The sequence below is a fragment of the Dendronephthya gigantea genome, unplaced genomic scaffold, assembly GCF_004324835.1.
Source record: "Dendronephthya gigantea isolate DGI-Jeju-01 unplaced genomic scaffold, DenGig_1.0 000092F, whole genome shotgun sequence".
In the NCBI taxonomy this organism is placed as follows: Eukaryota; Metazoa; Cnidaria; class Anthozoa; order Malacalcyonacea; family Nephtheidae; genus Dendronephthya; species Dendronephthya gigantea.
The window spans coordinates 329,618-348,641 of record NW_021163102.1 but is presented as its reverse complement, the minus strand read 5'-3'; the positions used below and the strand labels follow the sequence as shown (position 1 = coordinate 348,641).

Genomic DNA, 19,024 nt, shown 5'->3' with positions numbered 1-19,024 from the left:
GAGTAGATTGACGGAAACGCAAAATGAGCTTAAAGAAACACAAAATAAACTGAGAGAAACGCAAAATGAACTGAGAGAAACACGAAATTCACTAGATGAGCTCAAAAAAACCGTCCAAGGCCTTGTGGATAAATGATCAAAACAATTTAGACGTCCGCATCAGTTTGCATACAAAGAAACAAATGCATGGAGACGACGTCGCATATTCAATGCCTTTCAATGCACGTGTAAAAGAAACATATTTGTGGTGAAGAAATATATATTACAATTTTTGAATAAAATTCTATATAGTGATACAGTATACGAATTATAGTCTTTATATATAAACTCATTTCAAGCCAGGAACAGTTAAGAAATTTAAAATTAGTCAACTATCGGTCCTCCGGCAGGAACGGAACCAACGCTTATGCGACGCCGGTGCAATGCTCTTGCCACTGAGCTACAGAGGTAGCTGACAAGAGCAAGCGTGGTTAATGTGTATTTTAAGGTGGTAATGCCGAGAATAGGTGAGAGTAAATCAATTACGACTTTCCTGCATTCTGATTGGTCAAAATTCACGGTCTCTGAAGTGATAGTCACTGGTCGGTGACTATAGCTAACCTTTTGATGCTTTTTTTTTGAATAAGAAATTTAAAGTAATTATAATTTTTTATGAAATTGTGTTTATTCTTATTTATAAACACCTCGAAATTTATACGAAAACAATTAGTCGCCTCAAGTTCGGTGATTACAAGCCTATATTCACTTCGCTTTCTGCTCAGGGAATATAGGCGACTAATTGTTAAATGAGGCGGCTAATTGTTAAATAGTTTAACATTTTGGTATTATAGATAGACCCCTTTGTCAGTTGCCTATCACATACACAATGGCATCATCATTCTCACAAGTATATGTATACTGCATATGAATTTCGCAATTTTAAAGGTGAAACAACATTTTGCAGTTCGTTAGAAGAACGAATTTAAACCCAAATAGGAAAGAACGAGACAATCAAAGTTCGTGTAACATCATGAAGACTTTTGACGTCTTACATGAGAAAGTCTTGTAAAGATCTTTCTCACTCACTAGTTAGATTTTCACAATTTAGTTTTGTACAAAACATTGTTTAAACAGTACCATTCTTATGCAGAAAAATCAAGAAAGAGGAGATGAAGTGACTCAACGGCCTCCAGTCACTTTGTATATACCGCTGAACCATAAACTTCCTATATAGCTTGGGTACCCTGATCTTTGTTAGGTGTGCTGAATGCGAATGTTGGACCAAGCGAACTGCTCGTCACGACCAGTCCCAGTCCCCTTGGGTTGTAAGTATTTATATATGTGTTATCAATGTTATTTATTGATAACTTTTATTGTGTACTTCAGGAAACTATATATATATGTATTCCATGCAACGATAATATTTTCAGATAAATATTTTATTTTATTAGAATAAACTACGGCCTTTAAAAAGTGTTAGGGCAAAAAAGCGCTCAAAAAATGGAATACAACCGCATATTTTATTACAGTAGTTTATAGTAAAAGTTATCGGTTAATCTTTGTACGTTTTGGCTGATACAACGATATAAATAAGGCCCCTTAAATGGTTCACGTGCGATAAGAATTCCTGAAGTCGGAGAGTGGGAGTAAAGTGATTCTTGTTGTGCACGTCACTGAAACTAGGAAAACATTTCACTGTAGAGTTCGTTGGTAGAAATACGTAGTGTAAAATCATTCACGCGGTTTCAGCACGGTGGTTTCAGAAGCTAAGAGGATGACGCGGCACTTGTGAATTGTGTTCAAAAACACCAGCAGCGATTTTTTCGAGATTTGAATCACCATTTCGTAGCGTACCTGCATTGAAATTGTTGTGGTATAAAGTAAAATATACTAGCACATACATATATAGTCATATTGTGATGACGATGATCATGATGCTTAAGTAAACTAATCTTGGTGATAATAATTTTTAAAATATATGTTAATTTATATAATTTATATTCTGTAATTATATACCTTTCTTAATTTCACCAAGGGCTGCTCTATTGTAATGATATGCTTCTTGACAGAATGTATTAGCAAGTAAAACCTGTTTAATGAAATATTAACGTTACCGCGTGAAAATTTCGTAACTTATAGATTAAATCAAAGTGGATGAAAGCATCATACTTCATATTCAGCATTTAAATCTTCTTTCATCATTGTTCTAGTTGCCCTTGACAACACGGCTGTCATTCCGAATATATTGATAATGACATTAGACAATCGTTTTAACAATAACTGTTGGTCAACGATATCCTGAAAAAAATGAAGAATACCGAAATTACTAAAAACTCGAACTTATAAGTTGAGAAAAATAAAAGATAAGATGAGCTAGCAGGGCGTTTTAGCCTAAAAATGTGGGGGTCTAACCGTAAAGTACACAAAAGTGGGGGGTCCGGAACGGGTACTCTAGATCGAGATATACAAGTTAATCTTCCCTAAAAAAAGACACACGGACAACGATTCCTAGAGCACACCTTCTTATATTTTCTAAGTAGCTTTTCCGAGACCATACCAAAGTCGACAACATTTTCTTCCAGTTTCGTCGCACTTTTCTGTAACATTTCAACAAAAAAATCAAACTGGTTGCAAATGAGGAGAGGGTGGGGTGCACATGGTGTCATTAAGAGATAATTTATCAGATAGCGATGTATTCATTTTAACAGATAGACTTAATTTATTGACGGGTCGTTCATTACCGAGGACACACATTACTGGGGCAACACTTAGTTAATGTAAAATTTATTCAAAATAGGTGTCTATTAGAGAGGAACATTCTCTAATGGAGAGAGTACTTATAATTGAGCGAGACACGTTTGTTAGGAAGGTGTACAATAAGTCTTATGGGAGCAGTGTTTATTACAACGGACGTTTAAGAGGTGGTAACTATATTATTTAAAGTTGATATAGCTAAAAGTTGATATACCTTCAATGTTGAATGTACGGAATCAGACACGTTTATATTTCCTTTCATTCCAATTGAATATTTGAGCCGCCTAAATATCGTCTCTACCAGCACACCACGATTTGCAACAGGGCTTTTCAGAGCTCTGAGGAAATGGAATGTAAATGTAGAAGATATCGGTAATTATGGTGGGTAGTGGCAGAGAACAGAGGTATGTAAACAAGTTACAGGAACGCTATTCTTTAAATTATGGAATAGCAGGTAAAATTTTTAACTTACTTTACGAGATTCGAGAGCTTTTTTCCAGCGTACTGCATTCCCGTTAAAGCAACGTACATACGAAGAATCTCATTTGTACCCTGTTAAAATACACATACATCACACAAGTCATACGAGTAGACCAGAGGCCGGTTGCGCTATCCAATGGATAGTAATTTTTTCAACCGTTCTAGGAATACCAAGATTTAACCAAAATTATAGCAAGCAACAGGCGGTTTTAAAGCGATTGAGAAAGTGGATAGCGCTATGCGGCTTTCATACAACCGGCCCCAGTACAACCGATTGTAAAGCAAATTAACCGACGGGCGCATGCGTGACATACCTCGAAAATCATCATTATTCTAGTGTCCCGCATTATTCTTTCGTATGGAAAAGCTCTCATGTAACCAAGCCCTGAAGCAGAACATACGAATTTAGAGAGAAAAAGTGAAGAATGACAATGTAGAACATCAACCTACCTCCCAACGTTTGCAGAGCATCATTAACAGTATCCCAAACACCTTCCGAGCTATAAATCTATATACAAGATTTACAATAAAAGATTGTTATATATACTCAGGAAATAAAAGCGATATCCAACACCTACCTTGCACATTGCAGCCTCCAGTGAACAATCTTCTCCCTTGTCAACCATTCCAGATGTAAGATAGGCCATTGATTCTACAGTATACCCTGTAATGGCCATGCGAGCAAATTTTTCCTATATTTTTAAAAAAGTTAAAATTTATTTAACACTTCAATGGTTCTCGTCCCCCGGGGCATATGTAGAGTAGTAATATGCTACGCTAATTGAAACAAGCCCTGTAGTTCGACGCACCTGTATCTGTCCAAATGATGATAGTTTTTGCTGAAATTGTTCTCGCTGAGTGGCGTACTCTGAGGCATATTCTTAAATAGAGACACGAGATTTATATGTTACAGTACGTACAGTTACTAGCTACTGAATATTTATAATCCCACCTGAACTCTAACTGTCTACATATTTACACATCACATAGCATTATCGGTACCTGTGATAAAGAATGATTATAGGGGAAAGAAGCATAACTGTGGATAATGACGTAGAAACAAGATTACAAGATAACTGGACTCTCATATAGTCATTGTTACATTTTTTCCAACTTTAATCTCCGGAAATTTGGAAATTTTAGAAACGGAATTTTTGGTAACGTGTCTGGGGCCTTGAGGTGGACATCATCAAAATTGTAAAAATATCTTATGTCTATATTTTACAGAGGGAAACATTGGAAATAAAACACGGCGTGTCTCAAAACGTACCGATAATCTTTCTTATTCCACCTGAGGCAACAGCTGCCATGCCAAAACGACCACTGTTTAAGATGGTCATTGCAACCTGAATATAAGAAGCATTAATTATATCCCTGCATTTGGTATTTACTGTAATTCACGGTGCTTGCATATGTTTAGTAAAAGGGTGATTGAGAGTGCTTTTGTAGTGAAAGTACTGGTTATTGGGAGCGGTTTTATTAAAAAAGGGGTTGCGTCCGGAAAATTTAATATATAGTAAAAGAATAATTGAGAGTTTTAATACATAAGAAGGGTTATTAAGAGTATTATATAGACGTGTATAAAACGTGTGCGCTTTGACGTAATTTGCGGACAAAGCATGTTCCTGATTAACCACCTGGGTACATTGCACTGCTAGTCAGCAGCAGTGTCAACACCAAAAATCATTTTACCCAATGACAGAAAGTTTTAAACCATTTGACAGACATCTAGAAAGTTTCCACAGGAAGCTTGCGCATGTTATGTACCTTGAAACCTTCTCCAACTTCACCAAGAACATTTTCAACAGGAATTGGAGTGTTTTCAAATATCACTTCACATGCTGAAAATGTAATTATTATCAATATGATTGTGCATGAGGAATGTTTCATCACTTTCAAAAACCTTCTGGAAATGATCACTTGTGTATATCACCAGTTTCTTAGTTAAAAAAAAAATGATGTTTAAATTAACTTATAAAATCTGATACACAGAGATACAAACTTACTGTTTGATCCTCTGATGCCCATTTTGTCCTCAGGTTTTCCATTACTTATTCCACCAAAATCCCTCTCCACCACAAATGCTGTTATCTTGTCTTCAACTTCACCCTTTGGAATTATAAGTACAGAAGGTGAATGTGCATATATTATTCCTCAAATACTGTATATAAAGTAAATTTGTACCACATTTATTTAAGATTCTAATAGTTGAAATGCATCTTGCCGTGATCGGGAATGACAAATCAATTGTCATTGATGCAAACACAGGCTCATGTTCCCTGATATGAGATGTGTTTACATTAAGCCTATAAATATATTAATTAGCAATAAATACTAAATGCACTAAACTTCGCTATGGAGTAGTTGAACTTGAGCTTTTTACCTTTTCATTTGTCACATTTGTTCTAGCAAATACTGTAAATATGTTTGCCCAGCCTCCATTTGATATCCATATCTATAATATGATGAATGATGATATAGTGCATGTATCAATAATGTGGATAACATTATAGCTGCATACTGTAACTATTCTGCAGGTGATTATAACAAATCATTCAATCACATTTATAACCTGTCTGAAAAACACAGCTGTATATCCTACCTTATTTCCATTTAATATATAGTGCTTTCCATCTGGACTTAAGGTTGCTCTACATTGTATAGAGGCAGCATCACTTCCACTAGAACAAAGATTTATATTTTAATCAGTTTAAACAAACAGATACTGAGCATTCTTGTAAACCTGAATTATGGTCATATATGGCAATGTAATGTTGTAAATGAAAAACTGGAATATCATTCCAGGGACTGATGTACGTATCATAACCATAACAAGTAAAACACACCTGGATGGCTCAGTTAGGCAGAAAGCCGCCATGTTTTCACCCACAGCTAGTTTTGGTAGATATTTTTCTTTTTGCTTCTCTGTACCAAAAATTAGAATACCCTATAAATTTAATTCAACATTTCATTTCCACTGTTCATTGCAAAAAGGTTTACATATACTATTAGAAAGAGAAATTATAGCTATTTTTATATTGCAATTTTGCATACTAAATTTCTATGTAAAATATAGCACTTGTGACATGTCAATGGACCTTTTTTATAATGACGTCAAACGAGGAAAGTATGATGTTACACGAAGTTTGATTGGCTCGATAGTTTTGTGGAGCCAATCAAATTTTGTGTAACATCGGACTTTCCGCGTTTGACGTCATTATAAGAAAGGTCTAAGGCTACCCACCTTAAGACCAATGGACTGATGGGCCATCAGAGTTACAGCAATTGCTGGGTCTGTACAAAGTGTTTCCAAAACACGAGCATAATTTGTATTTGATAAACCAAGTCCAGCTAGAAATTAGGTAAACATATACACAACATGATCGAAGTATGCAAATTCAGACTTATAATGAATGACATAAAAAACATTGTGTCTTACAATATTCCTCAGGAATTTGCAACCCAAACAAGCCTAGCTCCTTAAGTCCATCCAGTACATCCTTTGGAATTGTTGCTTCATTATCAATTTGGGCTGAATCCACTGATTTATTTAATGAAAACATTGAAACAGTACAGACCATAATTAACTATGCACAGGCACAGAGAAGAATATATATACTATAGCAAAGATGTGCAACTTCAGAAAATATTTGTAACCAATAAGTACCAACAGCTATATACCTTTATCTGCAAAAAATTTTTCCACAGGATCAATCATCATTTGTAATGTTTCCTGTTGGTCATCTGTTGGTTCTGGATAGGGGAAAACCTTATCCTTAAGAAAGAAAATGTGATTTTACCACATATTAATTCAACAAGCACAAACTAATTATGATACAATTAATTAAGTCAGAAGATTGTCAGTTGAAATAATTTAGAGATGTAACTGCCTATATCATTATATCTTATGAAAGCAAACAAATAGAAATGCAAATGATATGGAAAGGCATGGGGTAAAAATAAAAAGAACACTAGGCAGATTTAGAGCACTTCATAAATGCAGATGTGAAAATGGCATAATACTCATATATATGAATGTGCCACACCATTTATTTGCCATTTTCACATGGTCCTTGATGTTTCTCTCCTAAAGCTAAATCAGCCTATACTTTTCATGCAGCCACCAATTTTTAAAATTGGGGAAGGGAATGTGGGTCACAAATTCCCAATGCCACTTAGATAAAATTCCTTGGCTCACATTCAAAGGTCAGATATAAAACTAGGCAAGTGTATGGCATTTTTTATTTTTGTGACTGGCTGTACATTTCCTGCTGAGATTTTAAATAATTTATCATTCATGTCAATCATGTGCCACGTGATACCAATTATTTTTGTAAACAATACACAGAGAATTAGAAATTTAGAATACGACCATACGTCGAAGGAACAAGAAAAATTACCTTCACAAAATTGCCCACGAAAATTTCCTTAGCAAATACGGGCGATAAGGGGCTAAAATGAAATTTTCGGGACAATTGTAGTTGCACTTCTTGTACATATAAATTCCCATTTAAGAACTTTCCAAAAGAATGTTTTGTGGGCCAACAGAACCGTGGAAAACCACGTATAAGCTTGGTGTAGATACTCATCGTGACGTGGGCACGTTTACTTGCCCTCTCAGTCTTTTTTCAGATCATTTAGACAAACAACAGCTCAGTCGACCAGCTCAGTCTACCTAACTTGGCGGCCATAACATGGAGTTCGACCTTACTGCAGTGGAATATAATCTGGCCTCGCAGTATCGTGAATACTCGGTACCTGATCGGAGGGACGGAGGCGGACCAGGCGATGCTCACTGGTACAGTGGTACCGTGGTACTGCCGTACTGGTACCGGCGATTCTGCGAAAGACGTCTTTTGGATTAATCAGAAGAATTAAACATTGATCTCTTTTTGTGTGATAAAAAACAAACATAGTCATGAATATTTTCATTCGTACAATAACAAGAATATTTTTATTCGGTGGAAGATTGAATGTTTCACTTCATTTATTCAAACATTCCACCTTCCATCTCATGAAAATCTTCTTACGATGTACTCGTGAGTGACCATTCAACCACTAAATACAGGCGCTGGGGATATCACCTACTCGATGGTTTGTGTATGGTTTTGTGTGCCGATTACCTGAAAATCTGAAATTAGTTATCATTTCACAAAAATCCAAGACTGGTTATGTCATAGTCAATATACTTATGTCTTATACATTGTTTCTGAATGGCAGTGAAGGTCCAGTGAATGCCTTTGGCAAAAAATGCGAGGATTGATATTTCCATTCCTATCGTGTTTCAAGTTTTTGTTAACAAAATGTTTGCATAAATTTGCTAATAAATTTGCATATTTGCAAGATTGATGATTATATCGGAGTGTTTACATGTCGTCTGACATTCGACAGCAGATAGGATAAGGCCTTTAAAAATCTACGATTTGCAATCTTTTCCTATAATCAATCTATAAAATACAGGTAAGCAATGATATCATGATTTATCATCTACATTTCTTGTTGCATCTCCACTATTCTTGTATCAATCACGCGAAAAGACATGCTTGGATAGTTGGATATAAAATACATTCCAGCAACTTCGAGCTCTAGATACTTCCTCCTCGACTTTCTCCATCAATTTTTGTTTGTAGAAGAATTATAGAAACCTTTTCAATAAATAAAATGTAATTTTCAATGAAATTGTAAACAATTTCGACTTCTGGAATTGTGTATTTAAGTAAAGCTTGGCATGTACACACCTAAAAATCTCACATCTTGTTGACAAGTTGATATGGGCTTGTTGGATATGTATGAATAGAATTATCCACGTGATCTTTTAATGATCTTTCAAATGACACTGTCTCAACTGTGATTGTGTTCCTTTTCTCTACCCTTAACCATCAAATGCATTGGATTGTCTATGATGGAACTGATTAATTGTTGTCTTTAACATATTAGCTGTTAGCACCATGGGGAATGATACTTCCCTTCCTCTTGTCCAAGTACCACCTGGTTTTTCAACAATGTGCATTGCACTTCAGTATGGTGATGGTATTACTGTACTCCACCATGATAGTGGAGCATTATCTACCATGCGACAAGCTATTATTGATGCTTGGCCTAATGGTATTCAAAGAGAGGGTGCTATATGTGGCACAGGCTGGATGTTTAAAGTCAAAGGTAATATCAACAGAATGTTGTTTAATTGTTTTGAATACTGACTTTTGATAATAGATTAGATAGAGAGAAAAAGCAAACTAATCATATTGTGTCAATGGAATAAAGTTTGAAGCCCAATCATTTGTTGTGAATGAATATCAGGCCACTGCCAGCCTTTATATTTTCCAAATTGACCCTCTCTTTATATAGTTTATGTATTTTATCCAGTATATATAGACATATACTGACAACATAACAGAAAGTCAACATAAAATGATACTTGAGAAAAATCTATACCCTACTACTAAAAACCCCTAGAAACTGTATCTCATAACTGCATGAAGAACAAACCATATATTGTACATACCTTCAATTTTTCAAGGTAATCCATTTTATCAAACATCCAGCTCCAGCACTTCACAGCAAGCAAGGCAACTGATTGCCACCATTCTTAATAGATTGTACAGTTTGGGTTGGAGGATTGTGGTCTCCTGTGACCTGGGGCGATTTAATGATAAAAGCACAATCTTTCTAAAGAGGTCTCCAACTAATTTCACCACTGTCCATCCATTTGTTTGTGTTGGTCTTAGTAGCTCAGACAAGTTGCAAATTCTAAACCTTCCATCACACCTTATTGCACCACTAAAACAGGTTATATACCATCACTGGACAAAAGGAATACAGAACGAATCATACGAAAATGGTGTGTTGGAAATAAAGATGTCAGGGAATCCATGGTGGGCAACAGATCTGCAATCCGTCATGGCCAAGGTGCTTCTGCAAAACATAGTTGCCACACTCTATAGTTATCAGTATGTTTTTACAGTGAATGTTAACCTTAAAAGTACGGCAGATTCGTTATTCTTTCGTTATGACCCAGAACTGCCTGCCGGACAGCCAGGGCAGTTTTGTACGATCAGTTTGAATAGGACAGATCGTTTACGTGTTATTTGCGCTCCCGAGAGTATAGTGAATATGATTCGTGGTGTCATCCAGAATGTTTGGTCTCATGGAAGGATACAGGAGGAGAAGGATCATCATGGCAGTTGGGAGTTTAAGATCTCTGGAAATCCTTGGCATTCTTGTAAAGAAGAATCAGTGATGGCAAGGTGATACATTTTAGTTTTCATGACCCATTCCTGAGCACTGAACATCGTTATCACCGGGAATCAATAACCAAAAAACCCTCTGGTATCTTGAAACCTATTATTGCAATCCATATAGCTACTGAATTCTTCGCATTATTTTATAGGTATTTGATATTAAAGATTCTCGAAGCAATGTTAAATCAAGGTTGGCATAATATTGCTGCCATTGATATCTCAAGGCGAGCAACTGATAAATCTGTGCTTATTTTCCAACAACGTGAACCAAAGCACTGCTCGATCATGTGTTTGAGTCTCAACGATGCGGACAAATTTCGATGTATCAACATGCCTACCGAACTTGTTGAATCTTTCAAAAAAATTCTCCTGAGTCGTTGGTCAAAAGGAATACAAGAAGAAAAAATTAGGAATTTAAGTTTCGGTGGCGTCCGGCAGTTCAAATTGAACGGGTGGCCATTTAATGGTAGCTTGAATAACGACGCGTATCATATACGAAGCTTTCTATGCAATATCATCGAGGCTTTTGCCGCACGAAGTTGGAGAGTCTACATGGCTGGTGATGTTTCCGCAAAGTATGTGCATCAAGATAAAGGAGCAGATTATCCAATAGATGTTCACAGTATTTGGTTTATATACGATCCTCCCACTACCCAGCAACCCACCGCCCCAGCCTATGGCTTTGCGTCTTCTTCACCCTACGGTACTGGTATGCCTACAGCACCATATCCACCGATAGGTTCGGGCATGCCGTCAGCGTATGGGGGGCCTCCAGCAACTGCACCCTACCCACCTACAGCTCCGACATCTGGATACGGGCTGTACCCTAACCCAAATGAACCACCTCCAACATATAACGAAGCAACGGGGTGGAATAGAGACCCCAAATAGAGAAACGTTCACGAAGTTGATGAACTTAGGAGTCACATTTATAGTCTCTGTGTAGCACTGTACGATAGTATTAACCCCCTTCCCATTTCTTTTGCCTACAATACATAGATTTGCCGGAAATTGCACAAAACACGTATAAGCATATTTTTCAAAAAAAATCAGAAAAGACCTTTGCAATGTTTTAAGTAAAATAGCGATGTACAAAACACCATGCATGCATGTGCTGAACAATAAAAAACTTGACATAGGCATTGAATTCTTGTAAAATCTTGACAATAATAGTCACTTTAGAGAAGTGTTATAGCTTATATTTCCCGAATGGATGGAAATGAATTTAATTCGGTTGTAAAGATTTGGAAAAGTTGATCATAAAAAGGGAAAATAATATACGTTAGTTACGTAACCTAGTAATACAATTGTTGCCTACCAACCCCCTTCCCCCTCGGCCCCTATAATTCAAAAATATCTTCGATCTGTATGTCAGTGTATGTTATTTACACCAGTTTCGTGTTCTATATTTGCTAGCAGTTATGTCATATTTTATTAAACTTGAAATTCTTTTAGTTCACTTGTCATTCTTTGGACATTCGTCAACAACACAATGATACAATTTCACTTTAACTGAATTTTCACTTTTCACTTTTGACTGATTTATTTTTTTGGTTTTCGCTTAAACTTAAAGAATTAAACAATGACCTTCTTTGTGTCATAAAAAACAAATATTAGTGATAAATATTTTCATTCGTACAATAATAAGAATATTCTTATTCGGTGGAAGATGGAATGTTTCACTTCCATTTATTCAAACATTCCACCTTCCAAATTCCAATGAAAAACGTCTTACGATGTACTCGTAAACATCGATGGCTAGTACAGAAGACTAAGACTAACGCCTGTATTCTAAAACCTCACTCACACTTAAACTCATTGAGTGCGAGATCTTAATCTTCTCGTAACGTTTCAATGGCGGTATTTCCAGCCGAATAGGGGCTTGATTTTTAGTGATTTATCTTATATCTTTCCATCTATTCAGAAAAAACTTTCTCATTGATCAGCATTAACAAAATTTATATGTCACACTCAGTGAGTATGAGTGTGAGTGAGCTTTTTGAATACAGGCGTAAGACTAGGCTTTTATAAGTGACGACTCAACCACTGAATTACAGTCCCTACTCCTAGGGATAGGGATATCATCCACTCGATCGACGGTTTGTGTATGGTTTTTTGTGCCGGTTACCTGAAATTAGTTATCATTTCACAGATTCACAACTAGTTATGTCATAACCAATCTACTTATGTCTTATGTATTGTTTCTTATGTATGGCAGTGAATGCATGCGTTTGGCAAAAAATGCGAGGATTGATATTTGATATTTCCTAATTTTTTTTTATTCCTATGGGTTTAAGTTGAAACAACTTAAACTTGTCCGGACGCATTGTTTACATGTCGTCAGACATTCGACAGCAGATAGGACAAGGCCTTTAAAAATCTACGAATTGCAATCTTTTCCTCAAATCAATCTATAAAATACAGGTAAGCAGTGATATCATCTACATTTCTTGTTTCATCTCCACTATTCTTGTATCAATCACGCGAAAAGACATGCATTAATTAAGCTTGGATAGTTGGATATAAAATACATTCTAGCAACTTCGGGTTCAAGATACTCAGTCCTCTTCGACTTTCCCCATCAATTTTTGTTTCTAAAGGAATTATAGAAACCGTATTCAATAAATAAAACTTAATTTTCAATTAAATTGTAAACAATTTCGACTTCTGGAATTGTGTAAGTAAAGCTTGGCACGTATGCGTTCATGCGTACCATTCGCGTATGGCGGGCCTCAAGGAAAGGCACCCTACCCAACTACAGCTCAGACATCTGGATACGGGCTGTAGCCCAACCCAAATGAACCACCTCCGACATATAACCAAGCAACGGGGTAATCTTCATGGCAGGCAGTCCCTAAATTCGGGCAAGCCGATGACGGTGAAAGACCGCCTGCCGGGTTTGGCTTAGCAACGGGGACCGGGTGGATAAAGACCCCAAATAAACAAACGTTTACAAAGTTGATGAACTTAGGAGTCACATTTATAGTCTTTGTGTTTTAGCACTGTACGATAGTAATAACCCTATTATATACCCTCCCTATATTCTTTTGCCTACAAGATATAGGTTTGCTAGAAATTGCAAAAGACACGTATGTTATTTAAAGAATTCAGAAACCTTTGCAATGTTTGAAGTAAAATAACGGTGCACAAAACACCATGCATGTACTCAACTATAACAACTCAATAAAAACTTGGCATCAGGCCCGGAGTTACGGGGGGGGGGTTTAGGGGGGTGTCACACCCCCCCCAGAAAGTTTATTCTAAGGTTAAAAATATTTTTGACACTATAGACCGATCCAATATATACTTGACAAAGTTTCATCCAGAGTGTAGTCGGTACAAGTACGTCGATCAGTCGGTTAAGATGACCTTACACCCCCCTGTAAAATATCCTGAGGACGGCCCTGCTTGGCATAGGCATTGAATTCTCGTAAAATCTTGATAATAATGGTTACTATACTGAGAAGTGCTATAGCTTATATTTCCCGAATGGATGGAAACGAATTTAAATCCGTTGTAAAGATTTGAAAAGTTGATCATAAAAAGGAAAAATAATGTACGTTAGTTACGTAACCTAGGAATACAATTGTTGGCAATGTTGGCAATATAGCCTACATATAACCCCAATGGCCAACCCTACCAAATCCCTTCCTCGGTTCCCCTCGGCGCCCATAATTCAAAAATTTCTTGGATCTATATGTCAATGCATATTATTTACCCCAGTTTCGGGTTCTATATTTGCAAGCAGTTATATAATATTATATGTAACTTGAAACTCGTTTAGTTCACTTGTCGAATGTATTGTTTATGACATTCACATGTATTGTTTCTGAATGGCAGCTAGTGAATGCGTTTGGCAAAAAATGCGAGGATTGATTGATATTTTCTATTTTTTTCCACTGTCACTGAACCTATTCGTGTTTCAATTTGTCCGGACGCATTGTTTACATTTTGTCAGACATTCGACAACAGATAGGATAAGGCCTTTAAAAATCTACGATTTACATTTTTTTCCTATAATCAAGCTATAAATTAGTTACAGGGGCAAGTTGTATCAAGCCCGTTTAGCTTAAACGGCGGATAAGTCAAAATTAAATAACACTCTTACATCTCTCTTGAATGAGTCAACTTGAATATTATGCACTGAATATGTAGTTGTAAACAGTATCTTTGTATTAAGGTTAAAAACATTTAGTTCGTTTGTTGAATAAAACGGCAGACGTACTTTCAATGCTGAATTTAACCACCATTTAAGCTAAACGGGCTTGATACAACCGGCCCCAGATAAGCAGTGATATCACTTACATTTCTTGTTACATCTCCACTAGCTATTCTTTTGTTAGTCAAGCAAAAAGACAGGCATAAAAGCTTGGATATGAAATACTCTCTAGCAACGTCGAAGTCTCAAGTATAGATATATTCCCGCCTCAACTTCTCCATCAATTTTTATTTGTAAAAGAATTATAGAAACCTTTTTTCAATAAACTAAATGTAATTTTCAATGAAATTGTAAACAATTTCGACTTCTGGAATTGTGTAAGTAAAGCTTCGCATGTATCATGTATGACTATAACTATCCACCGGATGCCTATACTGTGATAGTGTTCCTTTTTTGCACCCTCAACCATCAAATGCATTGACTTTAATGCCACTGATTAATTGTTGTTTTTAACATTAGCTGTTATCACCATGGGGAATGATACTTCCCTTCCTCTTGTCCAAGTACCACCTGGTTTTTCAACAATGTGCATTGCACTTCAGTATGGTGATGGTATTACTGTAATCCACCATGATAGTGGAACATTATCTACCATGCAACAAGCTATTATTGATGCTTGGCCTAATGGTATTCAAAGAGAGCATGCTATATGTGGCACAGGCTGGATGTTTAAAGTCAAAGGTAATATTAACAGAATGTTGTTTTTAAACACTGACTTTTTATTACACATTAGATAAAAAGAAAAAGCAAGTTAATCCTATTGTGTCAATGAAATTAAGTTTAATTAAAGCCTGGCTGTAGGGACAAAACCAGAAACCATAGAGGAATAATATTTATTTTAGGTTTGTCAATTGATGATTGTGAATGAACTTCGATCATAGGAAGCCCAGACAAATAAGTTGAAGTAATAAGTCAAATATTTTCAACATGTTAAAAATTGAGGCGAGAGTTTCCTTCCTTCCCAATAATATAGTAAGTTACGTCGCTAGTTGCATAGTCAAATGGCAGCGCCACTGCCACTGGAGCACGCTACATACATGGTTCTAACAGTAGTTTTGTAGCAAATTACATACTTTAATTCATTTTAACACATATCTCAAGTGTTTTACGGCCGATTTTTATTAACTTCGACTCATTTGTCTGGGCTTCCTATGCTTCGATCAGGCCACTGCCAGCCTTTATATTTTCCAACACCCTGCCTTTATAGTTAATGTATTTTATCTAGTATATATAGACACATACTGCCTCTAAACAGAAAGACAACATAAAATGATACTTGAGAAAAATCTATACCCTACTTCTAAAAACTCCTAGAAACTGTATCTCATAACTGAAGACCAAATCATACTTGTAATTTTTCAAGGTAATCCATTTGATCTAACATTCAGCACTTCACAGCAAACAAGGCAACTGATTGCCACTATTCTTAATAGATTGTTCAGTTTGGGTTGGAGGATTGTGGTCTCCTGTGACCTGGGGCGATTTAGTGGTAAAAGCACAATCTTTCTAAAGAGGTCTCCAATTAATTTCACCACTGTCCATCCATTTGTTTGTGTTGGTTTTAGTAGCTCAGACAAGTTGCAAATTCTTAACCTTCCATCACATCTTATCCCACCACTAAAAGAGGTTATATACCATCACTGGACAAAGGGAATACAGAACGAATCATACGAAAATGGTGTGTTGGAAATAAAGATGTCAGGAAATCCATGGTGTACAACAATGGGCCTCAGTGAATCAGCCATGGCCAATGTGCTTTTGCAAAACATAGTTACCACACTCTATAGTTATCAGTATGTTTTTACAGTGAATGTTAACCCTAAAAGTGTATTAGATTCGTTATTCTTTCGTTATGACCCAGAACTGCCTGCCGGACAGCCAGGGCAGTTTTGTACGATCAGTTTGAGTGGGGCAGATCGTTTACGTGTTATTTGCGCTCCCGAGAGTACAGTCAATATGATTCGTTGTGTCATCCAGAATGTTTGGTCTCATGGAACGTTACAGGAAGAGAAGGATAATCATGGCAGTTGGGAGTTTAAGATCTCTGGAAATCCTTGGTTTTCTTATAAGGAGGAATCAGTGATGGCAAGGTGAATTTTAGTTATCAAGACCCATTCCTGGGAACTGAACATCTTTATTACCGGGCATAACCCGGCGTGATAGGTTCGGCGACGGGCGACTGTATCACCTGTATGAAATATATCAGAAACAGTGACCATTAAATTGCGTCGTGAAATTTCGTACTGGACAGTTCCTGAACCTACATTTAAATGAGACTGATATTTAAAAAAGCTGTTGCTTCTTGTAAAATATACACATGCTCTTGGCATATATCAAGATAGAGATCAATATTAGAAGGTTATTGGTGGACGAAGAATCAAAGGGATAAAGTAATTCCGATCGAGTTTTCATCGACCAAAAACCCTCTGGTATCATGAAACTTATTCCAATTCATTTTACTCAATTCATCGTATTATTTTATAGGTATTTGATACTAAAGATTCTCGAGGCAATGTTAAATCAAGGTTGGCATAATATTGCAGTCATTGATATCTCACTGCGCCCAATTGATAAATCTGTGCTTATTTTCCAACAACGTGAACCAAAGCACTGCTCGATCATGTGTTTGAGTCTCAACGATGCGGACAAATTTCGATGTATCAACATGCCTACCGAACTTGTTGAATCTTTCAAAAAAATTCTCCTGAGTCGTTGGTCAAAAGGAATACAAGAAGAAAAAGTTAAGAATTTAAGTTTCGGTGGCGTCCGGCAGTTCAAATTAAACGGGCGGCCATTTAATGGTGGCTTGAATAACGACGCGTATCATATACGAAGCTTTCTATGCAATATCATCGAGGCTTTTGCCGCACGGAGTTGGAGAGTCTACATGGCTGGTGATGTTTCCGGACAGTTTGTTCACAGTATTTGGTTTATATACGATCCTCCCACTACCCAGCAACCCACCGCCCCAGCCTTTGGCTTTGCGTCTTCTTCACCCTACGGTACTGGTATGCCTGCAGCACCGTATCCACCGATGGGTTCAGGCGTGTCATCAGCGTATGGGGGACCTCCAGCAACCGCACCTACAGCTCCGACATCTGCATACGGGCTGTACCCTAACCCAAATGAACCATCTCCAATAAATACCGAAGCAACGGGGTGGAATAGAGACCCCAAATAAACAGACGTTGACAAAGTTGATGAACTTAGGAGTCGCGTTAATTTATAGTCTCTGTGTAGCACCGTACGATAGTAATAGCGGTGTACAAAACACGATGCATGTACTGAAATATAAAAAACTTAGCATAGGCATTGAATTCGTGTAAAATCTTGACAATAATAGTCACTTTAGAGAAGTGCTATAGCTTATATTTCCCGAATGGATGGAAATGAATTTAAATCGGTTGTAAAGATTTGGAAAAGTTGATCATAAAAAAGGAAAACAATGTACGTTAGTTACGTAACCTAGTTATACAATTGTTGCCTACCAACCCCCTTCCCCCTCGGCCCCTATAATTCAAAAATTTCTTCGATCTATATGTCAGTGTATGTTATTTACCCCAGTTTCGTGTTCTATATTTGCAAGCAGTTATATCATATTTTATTTAACTTGAAATTTGTTTTGTTCACTTGTCATTCTTTGGACATTCATCAACAACACAATGTCAATGATACAATTTCACTTTACACCATTGACTGAATTTATTTTTTTGGTTTTCGCTTAAACAATGACCTTCTTTGTGTCATAAAAAACAAATATTAGTGATAAATATTTTCATTCGTACAATAATAAGAATATTTTTATTCGGTGGAAGATGGAATGTTTCACTTCCAATTATTCAAACATTCCAAATTCCAATGAAAAACGTCTTACGATGTACTCGTAAACATCGATGGCTAGTACACAAAGACTAAGCTTTTATGAGTGACGACTCAACCACTAAATTACAGTCCCTACTCCTAGGGATAGGGATATCATCCACTCGATCGACGGTTTGTGTATGGTTTTTTGTGCCGGTTACCTGAAATTAATTAGTTATCATTTCACAGATTCACAAATCACAACTAGTTATGTCATAGCCAATCTACTTATGTCTTATGTATTGTTTCCGAATGGCAGTGAATGCATGCGTTTGGCAAAAAATGCGAGGATTGATATTTGATATTTGCCAATTTTTTTTCATTCTTATGGGTTTGAGTTGAAACGACTTAAACTTGTCCAGACGCATTGTTTACATGTCGTCAGACATTCGACAGCAGATAGCTAGGACAAGGCCTTTAAAAATCTACGAATTGCAATCTTTTCCTGTAATCAATCTATAAAATACAGGTAAGCAGTGATATCATCTAC

The 19,024-nt window shown here is 36.6% G+C and overlaps 3 protein-coding genes across 3 annotated transcripts; 2 read left to right on the top strand and 1 right to left on the bottom strand.

Annotated features, from left to right (window-relative positions):
* Nucleotides 1-1,460: 1,460 nt before the first annotated feature.
* Nucleotides 1,461-8,310, bottom strand: LOC114533478 (acyl-CoA dehydrogenase family member 9, mitochondrial-like). Its single transcript, XM_028555006.1, has 20 exons — nt 7,614-8,310; nt 6,895-6,988; nt 6,653-6,754; nt 6,458-6,564; nt 6,060-6,160; nt 5,816-5,894; nt 5,597-5,668; nt 5,220-5,322; nt 4,981-5,054; nt 4,484-4,559; nt 4,023-4,093; nt 3,792-3,905; nt 3,664-3,721; nt 3,528-3,598; nt 3,206-3,285; nt 2,948-3,071; nt 2,499-2,576; nt 2,149-2,277; nt 1,996-2,068; nt 1,461-1,833 (listed from the first exon to the last, which is right to left on the bottom strand). The coding sequence occupies exons 1-20, from the start codon at nt 7,800-7,802 to the stop codon at nt 1,739-1,741; spliced, it is 1,890 nt and encodes a 629-aa protein (XP_028410807.1). The 5' UTR covers nt 7,803-8,310; the 3' UTR covers nt 1,461-1,738.
* A 150-nt stretch (nt 8,311-8,460) lies between these two features.
* Nucleotides 8,461-11,878, top strand: LOC114533544. Its single transcript, XM_028555077.1, has 4 exons — nt 8,461-8,673; nt 9,151-9,372; nt 9,734-10,460; nt 10,604-11,878. Exons 2-4 carry the CDS (start codon nt 9,162-9,164, stop codon nt 11,343-11,345), a joined length of 1,680 nt encoding a protein of 559 aa, XP_028410878.1. The 5' UTR covers nt 8,461-8,673; nt 9,151-9,161; the 3' UTR covers nt 11,346-11,878.
* Nucleotides 11,879-12,789: 911 nt separating this feature from the next.
* On the top strand, nt 12,790-17,854 carry LOC114533489. The gene is made up of 4 exons (XM_028555018.1): nt 12,790-12,878; nt 15,133-15,354; nt 16,037-16,763; nt 17,158-17,854. Exons 2-4 carry the CDS (start codon nt 15,144-15,146, stop codon nt 17,852-17,854), a joined length of 1,635 nt encoding a protein of 544 aa, XP_028410819.1. The 5' UTR covers nt 12,790-12,878; nt 15,133-15,143.
* Nucleotides 17,855-19,024: the final 1,170 nt, after the last annotated feature.

Bases quoted from the DNA above. Each gene is read 5' to 3' on its own strand.
- LOC114533489 (XM_028555018.1), top strand. From the start codon at position 15,144: ATGGGGAATGATACTTCCCTTCCTCTTGTCCAAGTACCACCTGGTTTT. The intron at 15,355-16,036 runs GTAATATTAACA...TAATTTTTCAAG, and splicing joins CTGGATGTTTAAAGTCAAAG to GTAATCCATTTGATCTAACA. The intron at 16,764-17,157 runs GTGAATTTTAGT...ATTATTTTATAG, and splicing joins GAGGAATCAGTGATGGCAAG to GTATTTGATACTAAAGATTC.
- LOC114533544 (XM_028555077.1), top strand. From the start codon at position 9,162: ATGGGGAATGATACTTCCCTTCCTCTTGTCCAAGTACCACCTGGTTTT. The intron at 9,373-9,733 runs GTAATATCAACA...CAATTTTTCAAG, and splicing joins CTGGATGTTTAAAGTCAAAG to GTAATCCATTTTATCAAACA. The intron at 10,461-10,603 runs GTGATACATTTT...ATTATTTTATAG, and splicing joins GAAGAATCAGTGATGGCAAG to GTATTTGATATTAAAGATTC.
- LOC114533478 (XM_028555006.1), bottom strand. From the start codon at position 7,802: ATGAGTATCTACACCAAGCTTATACGTGGTTTTCCACGGTTCTGTTGG. The intron at 5,055-5,219 runs GTAAGTTTGTAT...TTACATTTTCAG, and splicing joins GGGCATCAGAGGATCAAACA to CATGTGAAGTGATATTTGAA. The intron at 3,072-3,205 runs GTAAGTTAAAAA...CCATTTCCTCAG, and splicing joins AAGCTCTCGAATCTCGTAAA to AGCTCTGAAAAGCCCTGTTG.